The 22,868-nt window shown below is 38.6% G+C and overlaps 1 protein-coding gene across 1 annotated transcript; it reads left to right on the forward strand.

Annotated features, from left to right (window-relative positions):
* Nucleotides 1-14,895: 14,895 nt before the first annotated feature.
* On the forward strand, nt 14,896-15,420 carry LOC104091534 (uncharacterized). The gene has a single exon (XM_009596899.2). It carries the CDS (start codon nt 14,896-14,898, stop codon nt 15,418-15,420), a length of 525 nt encoding a protein of 174 aa, XP_009595194.2.
* Nucleotides 15,421-22,868: the final 7,448 nt, after the last annotated feature.

Consider the following 22,868-nt stretch of genomic DNA (forward strand, 5'->3'; position numbering starts at 1 on the left):
GTGAAAGGTCTAAAACTTTCCCCGAATGTATTTCAAGGCAAAATCTTAAGTTTTGCTTGGCTTGAGAAGTGATTGTAGGATTTTCTTGGCCCGTTTGAATTTTTCATTGCCTACCAATATTGTTATCCCTAGTCAACCCATTTGAGCCTCGAGCCTTTCTCATTTGATAACCATGTTACAAGCCTTCACCCGTTTTGTCGTGACCCTCTTTTGGCACCCGAGCTTTCCTTAACACTCTTGTGAAACAATTGGCTAAAAACATAAGTTTGGGGGAGAGACAAGGAACTTGAAAGAGGTATCAAGGCACAAAAAGATAAAATAAATGATGAGAAGGAAAGGTCAAGAAAATAAAAGAACAAAAAGAAAAATGCATAAAAAGTGAATAAGTGGAAGAGTTGAAGGGATTCAAAGAAATTTAATGATCCAAAACATGGAGAAATCAAAGAGGGAGAAAATGAATATCATGATCAAGAAAGAGATCTAAGTCTCTCTAGTTCCCCAAGGAAAAGAAAGTGCCTCAAAGAATTGGCAAAGCATGAGCCGAGAATAAAAGGAATGGAGTGCTTAAGGAAAGGTGAACCCATTTAACCATAGTGTCCAACCCTAATCCAAAAGCCTTAATTACATCTAGAAAGAATCCTTACGTGATTTCAAGCTGAGTGAGCTTACATTAGTGGTGATCTACATGAGGGACAAGCCTATGGTACTTGAAGCCGTACTTGCGACATTCTCTTGAGAGAGATGAGCGAACCTTTTATGAATCTTTGGATTGATTGCCAAAATATTTAAGTGAGCTAGGCAAACGGAGAGTAGAGAAGGAGGAGTTTGGGATCCACAATGACCTAGATAAGAGAGAGAGCTTCCTTGATGAATAAAGTTAATCTTGATGCTCAAGTGTCACATTAGAACTATATGTGCATAAATGTTTAACTTGCCGCCTTGTTGATAATACTTAAGTAGCGTGGGTAATTGTTGGTCCCAACTGATGTGTGAATGGCTCACTTTTGACTGGCTGAAATGACCCTTCACTTGTGGAGGTGGGAACTATTTTGTTTGTTTGAGGACAAGCAAAGACTTTAGTTTGGGGGGAGTTGATAAGTGGAGATTTTGACTACTTATTAGCGCCTTTTAGCTTTTGTTTTAGTCTAAAAGCATTGATTTGTGTTCCTGAAACTAATGAAATGTGCAAAATTACAGGAATGTTAGAAGTTGGACTCTCGAGGTGAAACCCGACTCAAAAAGGAGTAGTCTAAACACAAGGCAATAAAAGGCACAAAAGCTTACAAAGTGCGGTCCGCAGAATTCCATCTGCGGCCGCAAACAACGAAGGAAAACTCAGCAGACGTTTTAGCAAATTACGGACAACACATGAATTGTGCGGCCACAAAAGAAGTGCTTGAGACCAAGATCTGAGAGATGACAAAAATGACCATGTCCAGAGCTTCATGGAATTGCGGTCCACACAAGATTTGTGCGGCCGCAGAAGACTGTCTTGCGGCCGCAATCATACTATTGTGGACCGCAGAAGAATACATTGTGGCCGCAGTGCTAAATCTGCGGACCGCAGAAATATTGTCTCGCGATCGTAGTTCAGAATTGTGCGGCCGTAGAATACCAGCTCCTGTCAAATGAAGAATTCTGCGGACCGCACATGGAATTGTGCGGCCGCAGAACCTTCCGAAGGGCATTTTTGTCCAAAATTTCTAGACTTGTATAAATAGACGAGTTATACAAAATTAGGTTAAGTTTTGACATCAACAACTCTTTGTGGAGGTGAATCACATTGGGATCACCTTGTGGAACATTAGCCCGGGATTTCCATGCCGATGATGTGTCTGTCGATGATGTCGATGGTATAATTTACAATAGATTTTATCATTTTAAGTTTACATTATGAATTTAATTAATCCTTCTTCTTCTACTACTTCAAACGCAAGCGTGAGTATCTAGATTTTTACTTGGGTTGTGACCCAAACTTAGTGTGTTAACTTTATGGGTAATTATATTAGTGCTTGTTTATGATTGTGTATTTGTTATTTAGCCTAGTTCATGATTTAATTTGTGGAATTAATGGTTGCAAATATTGGTTCATGCCTATTTGGCTTAGTCTCTACTTGAGAAAGATAGACTTAGTCTAGAAAAACTTGACTAACAAAGAATTGGGTTGATCGAGAGATTGATTAACCAAATCAAAGGGTTCAACCTAGAGATAGTAATAACCCAACTTGAGCTTTTATCAACTGTTTTGTGTGATACCCATTTGGTCTTGAGAAAGCCAAATTCGGCAAAACCACTCTCTGACCGAGAGGTATTGAGTGGGGTAATTGAGAGTTGATAGCTATAACACACCCTGATCAACAAAACAAGCATTAAGGTCTTTATCCCATTAGGCAAACACCTAGATAATGTTCACAACCCTATGCTTTTTACCAATTTGAAAAACATCATAAACAACTATCCTAGTCTGATTTCTTTATTCTGCAAATTTTAGTGTAAAATTAGAAATAGAAACAAAATCTTTTTTTTGTAGAAGTGCAAATTAAGATAATTCAAATTCATGCATTAGAATATATACCCTAACTACCATCTAGCTCCATGTGGATTCGACCCCGACTCTTCGTTGGGTTACTACAATTGCAATCGACTGTTTCATACCTTGTTTAGAGGTGTGCATTTGGACGCGATCAATTTTCATCAAGCAACACAAATTAAGTGATTCCCACCTATTACAAGTTAAATACATGATTTATATGTGGATTAGAACATGGGAATTAGTAGAAATTTGGGATTTTGGTATAAAACCTAAAATTGGGTATTTTTGGGTTTTTACCACGAAATTGGACATGAAATTGAGAATAAATTATATATTTGATCCGTGGTGTTATGGGTAAGTTTTATCATAAAACATTTTCGGAATCAAGGCATGTAGTCCCAAGGGTTGATTTTATTGACTTTCGAGCGGAGTTGGAAATTTTTAAAAATTGTTAAATTGTAAGCATTGGAGTATATTTTGATTGAATTACACATGGTTTGACTAGTTTCGAGCTGTTGGGCTTTGAGTTAAGGTGTTAGAGAGGCGTTCTAACCGGTTATGGAACTTCAGAGCGAGGTAAGTCTCTTGTCTAACCTTGTGAGGGGGAAACTACCCCTAGGTGATATTTATTATTATGTGCAACTAGTTGTGGGTGCTATGTACGCACGAGGTGACGAGAGTCCGTACGTAACTAAAGCATGTTTATGTCCAGGTAGACTTAGGATCTTATCATATAATATTTGAATTATTTAAACTCATTCTGCTGGCTTAATTAATTGAAGTTATAAATGAAATTGATTTAGAAATAAATATATGTATACTAGGTCAAGCCTTAACACTTTGAGTTGTGGGCGAGTTATTTGAGAAATGGTAAAGGTTATATCCATTATGTACTCATGTACGGTATTGTAAACACGTGTCTCATAATTCGGTAACTTCCTTCCTTTTCTTGTGGAGCGGGCCGAACGCCTCGGCAGTATATATATGCATCTATGGTTTGTGCCGCTTGACCGTCGGCAGTGTACACATTATTCTGGATCGGGCCGAATGACCTCGGCAGAATCGTGCATTATATAGCTAGTAGTCTGAATATTCACGAGCTAATCTCTCCATTGATGCCCGACATTTTATATGGTATTCCTTATTTATTTGATAATAACACTTGACATTTGTCGGAGCCGTTAAGGTAGAATACAAGATTTAGAAATTCATGCTTTGAAAGAAAAAATTGGAATATTATGTAACTTACAAATTAACCCCATCATTGACGTATGCCTCATATCTACTTATGTTTTATTACATTATTTTATTGGGCCTTTAGTAAGTGTCTATGTCGACCCCTCGTCACTTTTTCTTCGGGGTTATACTAAATACTTACTGGGTACGCATTGATTTACGTACTCATGCTGCACTTCTGCACTAAATGTGCAGGATCTGACAGGTTCATTTGATGATCACATCGAGGCGTAGGAGCACCTATTGAGGAGACTTTATATGAGCTGCATTCCAGGCTACGCATCGCAGTCCACCGAGTCTCCATTGTACTGTTTATTTTATTCTGTCTTACTACATTCGGAACAGATGTTGTAGTATTATTGTACTCCTTAGAAAAATGCTCATGCACTTGTGACACCGGGTTTTGGGGGTTCCTACTGATTGTTTGTTATTGTAGTTCACGTGGTTATTATCCTTTTACCCTATAAATTCCATTTTATACTATTTATGTAATGGAGATTATGATCTCGAACGTAATAAAATGAGTAAATAAATTGATAAATTAACGTTGGCTTGCCTGACGGCGGCACTAGGTGCCATCACGAACTATAGTGGATTTTGGGTCGTGACAACTTGGTATCAGAGCGTTAGGTTCACTTAGGTCTCACGAGTCATGAGAAAGTCTAGTAGAGTCTTGTGGATCGGTACGGAGACGTCTGTACGTATCTTCGAGTGGCTATATGGTTGTTAGGAGCACTTCCCTTCTTAATTTCCTCATTGTGCGGTGTGATTCCATTGAGGCTTGTGCCTTTATTTCCTTCCTACTCAATCATATGCGACGTGAAGTGCTTGTTGTCAGTTAGACATCCAATAGTTGTATTGGTACTGTAGATGTGGTGTAGGATATTTTTCCCTGCGTGTTCGGGCAGGCTATTATCGTCGCCTTCCGAAAGGATGTTTTGTCGTTTCAGTTCAATATCTGTATTTCCTATAGTTTTGAGGCTATGCACGGGTTTTGTGAAAATATTGATTTCATTAATTAGATGAGTCTATTATGGTTGTATTTATGATATGTGTTCATAAGTTGTTACTGCACCGTGTTGGTATAATGGTAGAGTGCTTATTTATGGATTGCGGCAATGAATGACTCGAAAGGAGGATTCCTCAGCACATGATTTAGACGTTCAACATTTAATTCCAGCAAAGGAAAGACAATCGGACTATGGATGCTCATGTTTTGATTGATGGAATAACGAGACTTGGTATTCTCGAGAGTGATGGAATTTTCATTATGATGCGGTGTTGTCGTCCTTATCTGAATGCATTACGGTTCATCGGTGTTATGGTCTTCTTTGATTTTGCCTTCGGGGCAAGGTGTTGTGAAATGGTACCTGAGGGGCGGTGGTCAGAGATAGCGGTGTGCAGCGGTTCAGAATCGAATTGGTATTTCTAATGTTGATGGCTCGAGAAAGATGATCTTCTAGGAGGTTTAGAGTTGGTATCAATTCATTAGATCCGGTGCTACATGTATGGATTTGATTTGAGGAAATATTTGGGCAGTGAAGTATGAGGAAGGACATGGCGGAAGGTGTCTCACGGCAGACGAATTACTAGCAGGTCAAGTATGAGAAACGGAGGTCGAGAAGTTGCTTAACGGAGATGGTTTGACCGAAGTGGGAGTGGCAGAGTTGCATATGGATTCTTTGGTAGGATAGATACGTACCTTGAGGAATATTTGAGCGATTTGAGAGGCATAGTGGAAAGTGACTAGCTTCACGGATTATAATTAGAATAGTGGTTATTGTACGGAGAAAGATTAAATATGGCAGAAAGGACTTTGCTTGAAATAAAGAGGTGTGTGAAGATTTAATTATCGTTTCGGATGCAACATGGCTTTGAGTTTGGAAGGTATTGCTGAACTTTCAGTTGATGTCAATGGGGAAGGAACATACTTATATAGCTGGTGGGCGAGCATGGGCTCGGGAGAATTTACTGATTTCGTGGTAGTTTTACCTAGTGCAGCGTCGTTGGAAGACGTCGGCATGAAATTTCACAGTTGGGTTATCTCCTGCGAGCAGGTTAGCGGTTGTGTGATTTTGATAAAGTTTCTACGAAGAATCTTATTGTGACTGATGATACAGAATGTTCATGAAAAGCTTAACAAAAGACTTCGAGAAATTTGGCGGGTTAACGGTACGGGATCATAGTAAATAAGAAGGCGGAATCATTATGGGCTCTACATTATGTGATGGTATCTTAAAGCTAAGTAGTGGAGCCCCACCGTCTACGATTGGATAGCGTGGTTGTCGGCTTGTGTAGCTTCTGGTTATCAGTGCATTGGTGGATTATTTGTGACTAAGAAAAGGAAACATCAGGGGTAATTTGAGTAGAGAAATTGATAAATGTGTGCTATATTCCACCTTATCGATTCATGTGTAGGTTTTGGGAGGACTTAGAGTTTATGTTTTGTGGATGTGATGTACAAGGAAAGGAATTTAGCCGGTTGCTTCTTTGATAGGGTGTTCGTGCGCTAGCAGAGCGTTGGAGTTTGGTTATGTTCGATATCAGGTCAGAGTGGGTGACTCTCAAAAATGGTCCTAGTGGGTTCAAAAATTAAGGTGCAGTGCCTAAGGATTTTAGGTCCATTGTGTAGTTTAGGATCGAGTTTTCGTAGTGGATTGTGAACGGAACTTGGAATTTTCTTTGTCATCATCAGGTATGCAGTGCAGTATTGGAGGAAAGGAAGAAATAGCTTCGGAATCGTAAAAGGTCTTGCAGAATAGGTGCACTAGTGGAGATGTTATTGTGATCATAAGTAGGTATGAGATAATTCATGGGTATTGAGATGATGTGGTCTCACGATTTGGGTCACTCGATATGAGTGCGGAATGAGTTCGTTATGTTGTGAATTAGGCTATTATATTTCTAAGTCAGGTCAAGAGTAAATTGAAAGAAGTTGGGTCAGTTAGTAATGATTGAATCGGCATGATTGTGGCAATGATCAGTCCCTTCGGTATGTAAAGTCATACATGTGGTTTGTAGTTGTACGTGCGGGCTTGACAGCCACCATAACTTGATTGATTTGGGAAGTATTGGATTTGAATGGTCTTATTGTGTAAACGGACTCCGGAAGAGTCATGACGGTTTAGATCACGACTTGAGGTTTGTGTTTTCTGCGGTTTGGGAATTCAGTTGCGTGTTGCATTGGTTTTTCTGAAATGAGTTAAGTGAAAGTTTTCTAGCCAATGAAGTGTTCATTCTACTAGTAGTTCAGGGGTTATGATGAATTCTTGTACTCTCCTATAGCGGCATGATGGGTGCAGTGAGCGACAGGGGAATTGGAAGTTGAGGATCAAGGTTGCGGTTCGGTGTTGATAAGAATGTCACGAGCTCGGATGAGCAGGGAAAAATTCAGATGTTTAGAGTAAGTTGGCGTTATCTTAGTGTCGCCTGAGAATGGTGTTCTGTGGAAGAGGCATTGTGTATTGGTTTGCGGATTGTGATTGGCCTTACGGAATTAGTACGGTTGGCGGTATGGATGTGCAGACTTTGCTACATGAGTGGAAGATCGTGGGAGTGTACCCCACGGGGAGATTTGTATAAGTGTGGCATGTTAGTCACTTGATTGTTAAAGATTAAAACCAAGTATGGAGGTTATGGTAATATCACAAATGCGAGAGTTTATGCCCGAGAGGCGTCATATTCCTTGGGTTGTGGACCGTGTGAGTTTGTTTTGGATTTGACGGTTGTTCTTATGTGTCATGAATAGGGCCATTGTTGATATTTGGAAGGTTATTGGCCCAGTATGGTATGATCAGAATCGGTGTGAGGTTCATTTGTGGGTCTAGTGTGAGTGTGTGCTCTACCTCAGGTTGGATGTGTTTGTTCGTCATATCATTGCTTATGGAGGAGTCGTCGGGCATTGGATGCTATTCCCGTCGTCAGGTATTCCATGTAAATATCTATTGTGCCATGTGGGTTGTGAGGCGGCTTGATTTTTCGCACACGTGTTGAAGTCCCGTGTAGCTTGTGGTTGATATTCAGGTATTTCGTAAGTATAAGCATTACGTCTTGATGTGTGTATTTTTCTTCTTGATGTTATGTGCAGATCGGGTGGCACGCCGCCACGGGTATATTGTCTGGATTGGGTGGCACGCCGCTACGGGCATGTTATGCGCATCGGGTTGCATACCGCAACAGTGTCAGGTCGGATCGGTTTTCACATCGCAACAACGAGATATTGAGCATACTTCCTTACACTTATTTTGTGTGCCTTGTTTTCATCCCTAAGGTAGGTTCATAGCATTTATTTAGCCATTTTATTCATCACGCGGGCTGGGTAGTCCTTCTCTAAAGTTCATTCTTCCTTATGTATCACATTCGAGTTGTAACTTATTGGTGCGTTGCGGGCATCATATAAGATTTTTGGCAGTGTCTGAGATAGCTTATTGCCTCAGCAGCTTGTACTAGGTGAGACGAGATTATTGGACCTGAAATTAGTGCAATCAGATTTATATAAGGTACATTAAAGATAAAATGACATAATTCAGTTCATAATGAGGTAATGGTTCTTGTCAGGAGGAGAGACTCCATGAATTATTGATTCAGAAGGTGGTTATGAGTTTCTACATGTCGTTTTCATCGTGGCAGTTTTGCGGGAGTTAGAACAGGACTTATATGTGTCATGAGATGTGTTGTGGGCATCGGATTCGTGAAATCGCAGCTAGTGTGGTCAGGGGATGTTATTATGGGCAACCGACGTATGGGGTGCATGGTGTGTTTTCAGCATATGTCCATGATCATGTTTTGGTACAGTGTGTGGTGATCGGTATAGTGTTCGTATGTTAGAATCAGGTCTTGTAGAGAAATTCGGAGGTTGGAATTTGATTCTAAGGCTTATTGACTAAATAAACGGGAGGATCTTCATTCTGACTTAAACTAATGTGTCCAGTTGGATTGTGGTGGAACTGGTAGGTGCACGAGGTGTTTAACGGTAATTTTGGATTACTCCGGAGCAGTCCCTAGCACGTTCGAGGGCGAACGTATGTTTAAGTAGGGGAGAATGTAACGACCCGACAGGTCATTTTGAACTTTAGTGCATCGTTCAGCAGTTTGAGGCCTTGAGTAGCTTCACTTCAAGTACTATGACTTGTACGCGTGGTCGGAATTGAATTTTGGGAAGTTCGGAGTTGATTTGGAAAGAAAATTATAATTTCGGAAGCTTTAAGTTGAAAGAATTGGCTAAAGTTTGACTTTTGAGTAACGACCTCAAAATCGGGATTTGAAGGTTCCAATAAATTAATATGATGCTTTTGGACTTGGGCGTATGCTCGGGTTGAGTATCGGGTCGCTCGGGAACATTTCGGCGCTTATTATGGAAGGTTGGAATTTTTAAAGGTTTAATAATTTCATAAGTTTGGTTCGAAGTTTATTTTGATGTTATCGATGTCCGTTTGGGGTTCCGAGTCTTGGAATAGCTTCGTTATGTCATTTATGACTCGTGTGCGAAATTTGAAGTCATTCCGGATTGATTTGGTACGTTTCGGCACAAGATATAGAATTTGATGTTGTTTGACGTGGTTTAAAGTTTCGACTAAGTTTGTATTGTATTTTCAGACATTATTTAGTCAAGGTCCCAGTGGCCTCGGGTGGATTCCGAATGGTTAACAGATCGAATTTTGGACTTAAGGAAAAAGTTGGAGGAATCCGGTTTCTAGTGCAACCGCTTCTACGGAAGCTTCATCGCAGAAGCGGCCTCGCAGAAGCGAGGCAGTGGACCGCAGAAGCGGCTAGAAGGGAACTGGGAAGAGGCCGCAGGTGCGAAGGAATTCCGGCACCAGCGTGACCACAGAAGCGGCCCAGTGATCGCAGGAGCGGAAGGGAGTGAGGTAGGCTGGAGGCGCAGGTGCGAGGATTGTGCCGCACCTACGAGACCGCAGAAGTGGATTCTTGGTCGCAGGTGCGACTCCGCAGAAGCGGAGTCTGGTCCGCAGATGCGAAGGCAGGGGGGCTGAAGGGGTCAAGTGGCCGCAGGTGCGAGAGGTCGTTAAGTAGTGTTGTAACACCCCAAATTTTTACTAATATTTGCATTTTTGATTGAGAATCTTTATAATGAGGAGATATGCTTACTTCGCACTTCCTAAACGTGAAATTACAATACATGAAAATTCCTTACTCTAGGTTGTGTTAATATTGACAAAGAAGTTTCATGGTGATGCTATGTGTAACACTTAATATTATTTTGATGAATTATTGTTAAATACATTATAATTAAGTTTTTGGGCTGCCACCCTTTTGTATTTATCTAAGGATATTTAGTAGTTGGGAAGCCATTTTTATTTCATATTTATCCAAAATTCTTAAAGATAACTTTGATTGACTTAGTCTTCCATAAACTCCTCATTTTCATTCTTTCAAGAAAAATAAAACCCCTACTCTCTCTCCTTATTATCACCTAAAAACTTCATGGAAACCACCATAAATTTCCATTAAACCAACCAGCAAAATTCGTTCTTGGTGAAGCTCAAGTTGCTCCTCTCTTTTGTGGTAAGTTACTAAAACTGTTTTTACACTAGACAGCTATTAGTATTTTCTTTATATATTTTTGTATAGAACTCCGTTTTAAGTGATCTAAGACTTTCTAGAAAGATATTTCATAGATCTATAACCCTTATGAAGAAACCAAAATCTGGTTTGTCTTTAATTTACCCGAAGATAGGTGATAAAGTACAAGGCAGGTGCTACCCAGATTTTCTGTTTTACAAACCCTCCATGTATTACTGTTAGTACATTTAGCATAACCTTTTGTACAAAATTGATATGGTAGTGATTCAAGATGTTCTGAAACTCTAAGACACATATCTACAACTGTAAAGAAGACCACATAGTCTAGTTTGTCCTTTTTCATCTTCAAATCTGAGTCACAACACGGGACAGTGATACTGGCCAGAATTTCTGTTTCAAACATTTTGGGTAATTTTCACCAATATCATGTTTAGTTTGACATGTTAAATCACTGAACTTATATAGATATTTTATTATATATCTAAGGTATAAATATATCCTTGTAAAATCTAAGGGGAAGTGTTTGAGGAAGTGGACGGATTTGGTTTGTCTAGGGTATAGACGATTCGAACGTTCTCAAGTTGTGGTTGAATTATTTTATGGTAAAATACCAAGGTTTGTGTTTAAACTTTGTACACTTTTTACTTGCTGGAATATATTAAAAAATAATATATTTTGTTTTTCTTGTCTTCAATTAATAGCAATGTATTCGTGTTATATCAAGTATTGCAAGATATTTGCTAAATCGCACACTCGTACAGATCGTTTGATCATTTTGCATTTTTGTTGGGACTTTGTCCTTCTTGTGGCAGTGACTTTGTCACTCATTTTGGCATGCCTCTTGATTTGGATCTTTTGCCATCTTGACTTTGGATTTGTAGTTCGTCTTAATTTATGGAACTTGTCTGTGTTAAGTATGAACTAGGAAGCCATTTTTAATATGGTTCTTGATTCTCTTGACTATTGTATTTTGACCCTACTTGATTTGGGACTTCGGTCCATCTTGATATCTGATTATGCTTAGTGTGATGGCATGATGTACATATTGGGAGAAAAGTGGATATTTGACAAGCTTTCTTGGATTGATAGTATACGCTTTCTCAACTCTTGAATCTTGAACATTGTTATTGGTATTTGGAAACACTTTAAGGGTTGATATTTAATTCTTTTGATATATTTGTTCGCTTGTTTTAAATTATATTTCATTTGAGCTACCTATGACAGAAAATGGAAATTCGAGAAGTTAATGGCTCCAAGCCCAAAGTTTATATGCCACTAAGTGTTATGCTTAGCGATAGTTGTGGGCAATAATCCAAGAGAAATGGGTCATAGTACTCCTATTATGACTCCTCCATTTTAGCAGATAGCTGAGTTCTTTCGTCACTTGGCTGGGACAATGTCAGAACCTAGTGAAATTAATTTTGAGAAGATGAGGAAAATGGGTGGAGTTGAAGTTGAAGGCACTACTGATCCCACGGTAGCTGAACAATGGATCGAGCGCATGCAGAGGGTCTTTGATGAGGCTGCATGGAATCCCTGTTTCTATTATATCTGATAGAGATCCAAGGTTTACATCCAGATTTTGGTCTAGCTTGCAAGAAGCTTTGGGTTCTATGTTGAATTTTAGTACCACTTTCCATCCACAAACAGACGGCCAGTCTGAAAGGGTAATACAAATCTTGGAGGATATGCTTCGAGCCTGCATTATTGAGTTTGAGGGTAGTTGGGACAAACACTTAGCCCTGATAGAATTTGCTTACAATAATAGCTACCAATCAAGTATAGGCATGCCTCCTTATGAAGCATTATATGGGAGAAAATGCAGAACGCCTCTTTGTTGGAACGAGGTTTGTGAAAGAAAATTGGTGGGTCCTGAGATTGTTCAACAAACAGAAGATAAGGTAAAAATTATCAAGGATCGCTTAAAAATTGCCTCAGACAGACAAAAGTCCTATGCTGATCTTAAGAGGCGTGAAATTGAGTATAAAGCAGGTGATAAGGTATTTTTAAAGGTTTCTCCATGGAAGAAGATTATGAGATTTTGCCAAAAAGGTAAACTTAGTCCACGATTTATTGGACCTTATGAAGTGCTTGAGAGAGGTTGCCCAGTTGCTTATAAACTAGCTCTTCCACCAGAGTTAGAAAAGATCCACAACGTCTTTCATGTTTCTATTCTTAGAAGATACCGCTCAGATCCATCTCATGTTCTTCCTATTGAATCTGTTGAGGTCAATACTGATTTGACATATGGAGAAGAACCAACACAAATCTTAACGCGTAAGTTAAAGGAGCTTAGAAACAAGAGCATCTCCTTAATGAAAGTTTTTTGGAAAAATCATGTTGGCGAAGAAGCTACCTGGGAGCGAGAAGAGGATATGCGAGTTCAATATCCACATTTGTTTAGGGACTAGTACCAGGTAAATTTCGGGACGAAATTCATTTAAGGGGGAGAGAGTTGTAACACCCCAAATTTTTACTAATATTTGGATTTTCAATCGCGATTGAGCATCTTTATAATGAGGAGATATTTTTACTTCGCACTTCCTAAATGTGAAATTTACAATACATGAAAATTCCTTACTCTAGGTTGTGTTAATATTGACAAAGAAGTTCCATGGTGTTGCTATGTGTAACACTTAATATTATTTTGATAAATTTTTGTTAAATACATTATAATTAAGTTTTTGGGCTGCCACCTTTTTGTATTTATCTAAGGATATTTAGTAGTTGGGAAGCCATTTTTATTTCATATTTATCCAAAATTCTTAAAGATAACTTTGATTGACTTAGTCTTCAAACTCCCCATTTTCATTCTTTCAAAAAATGAAAACCCCTACTCCCTCTCCTTCTTATCACCTAAAAACTTCATGAAAACCACCATAAATTTCCACTAAACCAACCAGCAAAATTCGTTCTTGGTGAAGCTCAAGTTGCTCCTCTCTTTTGTGATAAGTTACTAAACTCGTTTTTATAATAGACAGCTATTAGTATTTTCTTCATAAAGTTTTGTATAAAACTCCGTTTTAAGTGATCTAAGACTTTATGGAAAGATATTGCATAGATCTATAACTCTTATGAAGGAACCAAAATCTAGTTTGTCATTTATTTACCCGAAAATAGGTGATGAAGTACAGGGTAGGTGCTGCCCAGATTTTCTATTTTACAAACCCTCCCTGTACTACTGTTAGTATGTTTAGCATACCCTTTTGTACAAAATTGATATGGTAGTGATTCAAGATATTCTGAAACTCTAAGACACATATCTACAACTGTAAAGAAGACCACACAGTCTAGTTTGTCTTTTTTTATCTTCAAATCTGAGTCACAACACGAGACAGTGATACTGGCCAGAATTTTTGTTTCAAACATTTTGGGTAATTTTCACCAATATCATGTTTACTTTGACATGTTAAATCGCTGAACTTATATAGATATTTTATTATGTATTTGAAGGTATATATATATATATATATATATATATATATATATATATATATATATATATATATATATATATATATATATATATATATCCTTGTAAAATCTAAGGGAAAGTGTTTGAGGAAGTGAACGGATTTGGTTTATCTAGGGCGTAGATGATTCGAACGTCCTCAAGTTGTGGTTGAACTATTTTGTGGTAAAATACCAAGGTTTGTGTATAAACTTTGTACTCTTTTTACTTGCTGGAATATTTTGAAATAACCTGATATTTTATTTTTCTTGTCTTCAATTAATAGCATTGTATTCGTGTTATATCAAGTGTTGCAAGATATTTGCTAAATCGCCCACTCGTACAGATTGTTTGATCATTTTGCATTCTTGTTGGGACTTTGTCCTTCTTGTGGTAGTGACTTTGTCACTCATCTTGGCATGCCTCTTGATTTGGATCTTTTGCCATATTGGCTTTGGATTTGTAGTACGTCTTAATTTATGGAACTTGTCTGTGTTAAGTATGAATTAGGAAGCCATTTTCAATATGGTTCTTGATTCTCTTGACTATTGTGTTTTGAACCTACTTGATTTGGGACTTCGGTCCATCTTGATATCTGATTATGCTTAGTGTGATGGCATGATGTACATATTGGGAGAAAAGTGGATATTTGACAAGCTTTCTTGAATTGATAGTATACGCTTTCTCAACTCTTGAATCTTGAACATTGTTATTGGTATTTGGAAACACTTTAAGGGTTGATATTTAATTCTTTTGATATATTTGTTCGCTTGTTTTAAATTATATTTCATTTGAGCTACTTATGACAGAAAATGAAAATTCGAGAAATTAATGGCTCCAAGCCCAAAGTTTATATGCCACTAAGTGTTATGCTTAGCGATAGTTGTGGGCAATAATCCAAGAGAAATGGGTCATAGTACTCCTATTATGACTCCTCCATTTTAGCAGATAGCTGAGTTCTTTCGTCACTTGGCTGGGACAATGTCAGAACCTAGTGAAATTAATTTTGAGAAGATGAGGAAAATGGGTGGAGTTGAAGGCACTACTGATCCCACGGTAGCTGAACAATGGATCGAGCGCATGCAGAGGGTCTTTGAACAACTAGAGTGTACTAATGCTGCCAAATTTAAGTATGATATCTCTCTTTTACAACAAAAAAAATGCCTATGATTGGTGGGTAAGTGTGCCAAATGCAAAAGCAAAACCTCCGGTGCTGACTTGGGATGACTTTGTGAAAGCATTTCGTGCGAAATATGTCCCCCCTTTCTACTGTGATGCAAAGAAAAAAGAGTTTCTGAATTTAAGACAAGGGATCATGTCTATTGCAGAGTATCAACAAAAGTTTCTTTGGCTTTCTCGCTATGCTGGAGGTATTATTGATGGTGAAAGAGACAAGTGCAGAAGATTTGAAGAAGGTTTGAATGGTTACATTCGAAAATCTGTGGCAATCTTGCAACTTGAGAATTTTTCCAAGCTAATTTCATCTGCTCTTACTTGGAAAAGAATTGACAAGGAAGAAGCTAGTAGGAGAGAAAACAAGTTTAGGAAGGGTAGTTCAGATTATGGCGGTCCATCCAAGAAGGGAAAGTTTGACTATTCCAAGACTGAAAGTGCACAGAAGTCATCATATCATAAGAAGAATAAGCCAAATTTCTAACCTGCTAGTACTCCAAGTTATGGCCAAGGCAAAACTTATACACCTACTTGTGAACAGTGCGGAAAGAATCACTATGGTGCCTGTAGAAGAGCTTCTGGTGCTTGTTTTAATTATGGAAGTATGGATCATAAAGTGAAGGATTGTCCTAATCCTAATCCTCTTTTATATACACATACAGAGGGTTCAGTTCAAAAGCCTATCACTACTCATTCTCAAGCTAATAGAGGTGCAAGACCTAGAAATATACAAGCGGCGGGTTCGGGTGGAGCTAATCAGGCTGGTGGGTCGAGATCTACTGTATGAGTCTATGCTATGAGATAAAAGAATGACCAAGATGGCTCAGACATGGTTGTTGATAAATTTCACTTATTTGGCATATCTTTTGTTACATTATTTGATCATGGATCTTCGCACTCTTATGTTTGCTCATCACTTGCATTTCCTGATACTGTTAAATCTATAAGACTTGACTTTGATGTGCTGGTCACAAGTTCATTAGGTCATGAGGCTATTGTTAACAGGATTTATCGAGATTGTCCATTCATGATTCAAAATCTAGTCTTCCCTGCAGACTTGCTTGGAATGCCCTTCCAAGACTATGATGTTATTGTTGGTATGGATTGGTTCCATAGGCACCATCCATTGGTTAATTGTAGGTTGAAGCAAGTGACTTTTAGAACTCCTGCGTACTCACACATAGTAGTTCAAGGAGAAAGATCATTAACAGCTAATATTATTTTTGCGGTCTTGGCAAGGAAGATGATTTGTCAAGGTTGTGATGCCTATCTTGCTCATATAGTCGATACACGATTGGGGAGTCCAAGTCTTAAGGACATACCAACCGTGTGCGACTTTCCTGCTATATTACCTGATGATCTTCCTGGGTTGCCTCCAGAAAGGGAGATTGAATTTCCTATAGAGCTTGTCCCTGGAACTACTCCTATTTCTATCGCTCCTTATAGAATGCCTCCAGCTGAATTAAAAGAGTTGAAGGCTCAATTGCAAGAACTTCTTGAGAAAGGTTTTATTCGTCCCAGTATTTCGCCTTGGGGAGCTCCTGTTTTATTTATGAAAAAGAAAGATGGCACTCTTAGGCTTTGCATTGATTACCGACAGCTGAACAAGGTAACAATCAAGAACAAATACCCACTGCCTAGAATCAATGACTTGTTTGACCCACTGAAGGGTGCCAGCTTGTTCTCAAAAACTGACTTGAGGTCTGGATATTATCAGTTGCGCGTGAGGAAACAAGATGTTCCTAAAACTGCTTTTAGGACCAGGTATGGCCATTATGAATTTTTTGTAATGCCATATGGTTTGACAAATGCTCCTGCTGCATTTATGGATCTAATGAACCGTGTATTCAAGCCTTATCTTGATCAATTTGTGGTGGTATTTATTGATGACATTTTAGTCTATTCCAAGAATAGAGAAGATCATGATAAGCATCTCCTGATTGTCATGCAAATTCTGAAAGATAGGCAACTCTACGCGAAGTTTTCCAAATGTAAATTTTGGCTGAGTGAAGTGGCATTTTTGGGGCATATTGTATCAGCTGAAGGTGTGAAGGTTGATCCTAGTAAGATTCAAGCCATTGTTGATTGGAAACCTCCTAAAACTCAAACTGTGATCAAAAGTTTCTTGGGTTTAGTAAGATACTATAGGAGGTTCGTGAAGGGCTTCTCTATTATAGCTTCTCCTTTGACCAAACTTTTGGGGAAAGACGCCGAATTTGTGTGGGATGACAAGTGTCAAGAGAGCTTTGAAAAGCTCAAATCCTTGTTGACACAAGCTCCAATACTTTCTTTGCCAGCTGAAGGGAAAGATTATGTGGTATACAGTGATGCATCTCACCGTGGCTTGGGTTGTGTTTTGATGCAAGAAGAGAAAGTAATTTCTTATGCCTCTCGAAAGTTGAAATCGCATGAGTTGAATTATACCACTCACGATCTTGAACTTGCTGCCATTGTTTTTGCCTTAAGATTTTGGAGGCATTACTTGTACGGGAAGAAATGTCATATATTTACTGATCACAAGAGTTTGAAATACTTGGGTACACAAAAAGAGTTAAACTTGAGACAACGTAGATGGCTTGAACTCATCAAAGATTATAATTGCACGATTGATTATCATCCTGGTAAAGCTAATGTGATTGCAGATGCGTTGAGTCGCAATTCCCTTGCAAGTTTAACTCTAAGACCTTTGCACTTGCTTCTTGAATTAAGAGCCATGAATGTTTGTCTTTAATTTAATTCTAATGGTTCTATCATTGCTAATTTGTAAGTCAAGCCAGTCTTACTTGAGCAAGTCCAAAAAGCGTAGAAGTTAGATGAGAAACTTGTGAAATGGGTTGAAGAAGTCCAAAATGGAAGAGAATCAGATTTTACATTGAAGAAAAATGATACCTTATTTTATAAAAATAGGTTGTGTGTTCCTAATGATGATGAATTGAGGAGGAAGATCTTGATTGAAGCACATAGTTCGCCTTATGCAATGCATCCTGGAGGTAATAAAATGTACCGGACCATCAAGGAGCACTACTGGTGGAGTGGTATGAAGAAAGACATTGCAGAGTTCATTTCTAAATGCTTGGTATGTCAACAAATAAAAGTTGAACATCAAGTCCCAACTGGTCTACTTCAACCCTTGTCAATACCTGAGCGGAAATGGGAAAGGATAATGATGGACTTTGTTTCTGGACTTCCACGCACTCAAAGGAATCATGATGCAATTTGGGTCATTGTAGATAGACTAACTACGAGTGCTCATTTATTGGCAATCAGAATAGACTACTCACTGGAACGTTTGGCAGAATTATACATTAATGAGATTTATCTAGTGTAAAAACGGATTTAGTAACTTACCACAAAAGAGAGGAGCAACTTGAATTTCTTAGCAACTTGAGCTCATTTATTTTTACTTCGCACTTCCTTAATATTATTTTGATGAATTGTTGTTAAATACATTATAATTAAGTTTTTGGGCTACCACCCTTTTGTATTTATCAAAGGATATTTAGTAGTTGGGAAGCCATTTTTATTTCATATTTATCCAAAATTCTTAAAGATAACTTTGATTGACTTAGTCTTCCATAAACTCCCCATTCTGGTAAGTTGCTCCTCTCTTTTGTGGTAAGTTACTAAATCCGTTTTTACACTAGATAAATCTCATTAATGTATAATTCTGCCAAACGTTCCAGTGAGTAGTCCATTCTGATTGCCAATAAATGAGCACTCGTAGTTAGTCTATCTATAATGACCCAAATTGCATCATGATTCCTTTGAGTGCGTGGAAGTCCAGAAACAAAGTCCATCGTTATCCTTTCCCATTTCCGCTCAGGTATTGACAAGGGTTGAAGTAGACCAGCTGGGACTTGATGTTCAACTTTTATTTGTTGACATACCAAGCATTTAGAAATGAACTCTGCAATGTCTTTCTTCATACCGCTCCACCAGTAGTGCTCCTTGATGGTCCGGTACATTTTATTACCTCCAGGATGCATTGCATAAGGCGAACTATGTGCTTCAATCAAGATCTGCCTCCTCAATTCATCATCATTAGGAACACACAACCTATTTTTATAAAATAAGGTATCATCTTTCTTCAATGTAAAATCTGATTCTCTTCCATTTTGGACTTCTTCAACCCGTTTCACAAGTTTCTCATCTAACTTCTGCGCTTTTTGGACCTGCTCAAGTAAGACTGGCTTGACTTGCAAATTAGCAATGATAGAACCATTAGAATTAAATTAAAGACAAACATTCATGGCTCTTAATTCAAGAAGCAAGTGCAAAGGTCTAAGAGTTAAACTTGCAAGGGAATTGTGACTCAACGCATCTGCAATCACATTAGCTTTACCAGGATGATAATCAATCGTGCAATCATAATCTTTGATGAGTTCAAGCCATCTACGTTGTCTCAAGTTTAACTCTTTTTGTGTACCCAAGTATTTCAAACTCTTGTGATCAGTAAATATATGACATTTCTTCCCGTACAAGTAATGCCTCCAAAATCTTAAGGCAAAAACAATGGCAGCAAGTTTAAGATTGTGAGTGGTATAATTCAACTCATGTGATTTCAACTTTCGAGAGGCATAAGAAATTACTTTCTCTTATTGCATCAAAACACAACCCAAGCCACGGTGAGATGCATCACTGTATACCACATAATCTTTCCCTTCAGCTGGCAAAGAAAGTATTGGAGCTTGTGTCAACAAGGATTTGAGCTTTTCAAAGCTCTCTTGACACTTGTCATCCCACACAAAGCGTGATTCATGATTTTGATGTTATTTGACGTGGTTTAAGGTCTTGACTAAGTTCGTATTATATTTTGAGATATTTTGGTATATTTGGTCAAGGTCCCAGGGGCCTCGGGTGGATTCTGGATGTTAACGGATCGAATTTTGGACTTAAGGAAAAAGGTGGAGGATTCTGGTTGCTGGTGCAACCGCTTCTGCGGAAGCTTCATCGCAGAAGCGAGGCAGTGGACCACAGAAGCGGATAGAAGGGAGCTGGGAAGAGGCCGCAGGTGCGAAGGAATTCCCGCACCTGTGTGACCACAGAAGCAGCCCAGTGGTCACAGAAGCGGGAAGGAGTGAGGCAGGCTAGAGGCGCAGGTGCGAGGCTTGTGCCGCACCTGCGAGACCGCAGAAGTGGATTCTTTGTCGCAGGTGCGACTCCGCAGAAGCGGAGTCTGGTCCACAGATGCGAAGGCAGGGGGCTGAAGGGGGACCCCAGAAGTGGTATTTTGGCCGCACCTGCGGAACCGCATAAGCGGTCAAGTGGCCGAGGTGCAAGAGGTCGTTGGGTAGTGTGTTCTTTAAAGAACGAGACTTGGCCCATTTTCTCTCATTTTCACTTAGTTGGGGTGATTTTGGAGAGCTTCAAGGGGAGATTTCATCAAGCAACACATGGTAAGTGATTTCCACCTATTACAAGTTAAATACATGATTTATATGTGGATTAGAACATGGGAATTAGTAGAAATTTGGAATTTTGGTAGAAAACCTAGAATTGGATATTTTTAGATTTTTACCACAAAATTGGTCGTGGAATTGAGATTAAATTATATATTTGATCTGTGGTGTTATGGGTAAGTTTTATCATAAAACATTTTCGGAATCCGGGCATGTAGGCCCAAGGGTTGATTTTATTGACTTTCGAGCAGAGTTGGGAATTTTTATAAATTGTTAAATTGTAAGCATTGGAGTATATTTTGATTGAATTACACGTGATTTGACTAGTTTCGAGACGTTGGGCTTTGAGTTGAGGTGTTAGAGAGGCGTTCTAGCCGGTTATGGAACTTCGGAGCGAGGTAAGTCTCCTATCTAACTTTGTGAAGGGGAAACTACCCCTAAGTGATATTTATTGTTATGTGAAACTAGTTATGGGTGCTACGTACGCACGATGTGACGAGAGTTCGTATGTAACTAAAGCATGTTTATGTCCGGGTAGACTTAGGATCTTATCATGTAATATTTAATTAATTTGAACTCATTCTGCTGGCTTAATTAATTGAAGTTATAAATGAAATTAATTTAGAAATAAATATATGTATACTAGGCCAAGCCTTAACACTTTGAGTTGTGGACGAGTGATTTGAGAAAATGTAAATATTATATCCATTATGTACTCATGTACGGTATTGTAAATGCATGTCTCGTAATTCGGTAACTTCATTCCTTTTCTTGTGGAGCAGGACGAATGCCTCGGCAGCATATAGATGCATCTATGGTTCATGTCGCTCGACCGTCGGCAGTGTACACATTATTCTGGATCGGGCCAAACGACCTCGGCAGAATAATGCGTTATATCGCTAGTAGTCTGAATATTCACAAGCTAATCTCTCCACTGATGCCCGGCATTTTATATGTATTCCTTATTTATTTGATAATGACACTTGACATTTGTCTGAGTCGTTAAGGTAGAATACAAGATTTAGAAATTCAAGCTTTGAAAGAAGAAATTAGAAGATTATGTAACTTACAAATTTACCCCATCATTGTCGTATGCCTCATATTTGCTTATGTTTTATTATATTATTTTATTGGGCCTTTAGTAAGTATCGATGTGGACCCCTCGTCACTACTTCTTCGGGGTTAGACTAGATACTTACTGGGTATGCGTTGATTTACGTACTCATGTTGCACTTCTGCACTAAATGTGCAAGATCTGACAGGTTCATTTGATGATCACCTTGACGTGTAGGCGCACCTGTTAAGGAGACTTTATGTGAGCTGCATTCCAGGCTACGCATCGCAGTCGACCGAGTCTCCATTGTACTATTTATTTTATTGTGTCTTACTACATTCGAGACAGTTGTTGTATTATTATTGTACTCCTTTGAAAAATGCTCATGCACTTGTGATACTGGGTTGTGGGGGTTCCTAGTGGTTATTTGTTATTGTAGTTCACGTGGTTATTATCCTTTTACCCTGTAAATTTCATTTTATACTATTTAAGTAATGGAGATTATGAACTCGAAAGTAATAAAATGAGTAAATAAATTGATAAATTAACGTTGGCTTGCCTGACGGCGGCGTTAGGCGCCATCACGACCTATAGTAGATTTTGGGTCGTGACATAAGTATTCATGCTACACTTGATCTACTTATTGTGTAGGTACATATATGTCTGGTGGCCTTTTGAGCGCAAAGGCGCAGCTATTGCGGGAACTTCACCGTGAGCTGCATTCCATGTTGAGATCCACAACCTGCAGAGTCTCCATCAAACCTATTTATATTCTCCTGTCTAATTTGTATTCCAGACAGATGTTGTATTTTATTATATTTCCTAGTTGATACGCATGCACTTGTGACACCGGAGTTTGGGGGTTTCTACGGATTGTTCATTATTGTAGTTCGTGTAAATATTATCATTTACCCTGTAAATTATATTTCATGCTATTTAATTAATAAAAATTATGATTTCAAAGTAATAAAATGAGTAAATAAATTGATCAATCACCATTGGCTTGCCTGACGGTGGCGTTAGGTGCCATCACGACCTATAGTGGATTTTGGGTCGTGACATAAATCTTGGACTGTTTGTAGACATTATCAACTTCTAAACATATGTATGAAACATTGGCTTTTTTTGTCTGCATTAGTTTTTATATATTACTAAATAGGATAATTAGATTTTTAGGAAGACAAATTGCTAGATTAAAGATAAATGGAAATTTACAGTATGATGAAGTTTGGACTTTATGGAAGTGTAACGACCCGGCTGGTAGTTTTGAGAATTTGAGCCCCAATCCCCTAATATCTGCTTTTCCCACATTTGTTTCTGCTTTTGGGAATTTCCGGAGTGATTGGCTATGGAATTCGGGGAGTTTTGGGACACTTAGTCCCTAGTTGTGAGTTTAAGCCTTAGAAATTGGACCATAGTCGAAACTGTATGAAGACGAATCCGGAATGGATTTCGTCAACTCCGTTAGCTCCGTTGAGT

This window comes from Nicotiana tomentosiformis, chromosome 6, assembly GCF_000390325.3.
Source record: "Nicotiana tomentosiformis chromosome 6, ASM39032v3, whole genome shotgun sequence".
Taxonomy (NCBI): domain Eukaryota; kingdom Viridiplantae; phylum Streptophyta; class Magnoliopsida; order Solanales; family Solanaceae; genus Nicotiana; species Nicotiana tomentosiformis.

Bases quoted from the DNA above. Each gene is read 5' to 3' on its own strand.
- LOC104091534 (XM_009596899.2), top strand. From the start codon at position 14,896: ATGATATCTCTCTTTTACAACAAAAAAAATGCCTATGATTGGTGGGTA.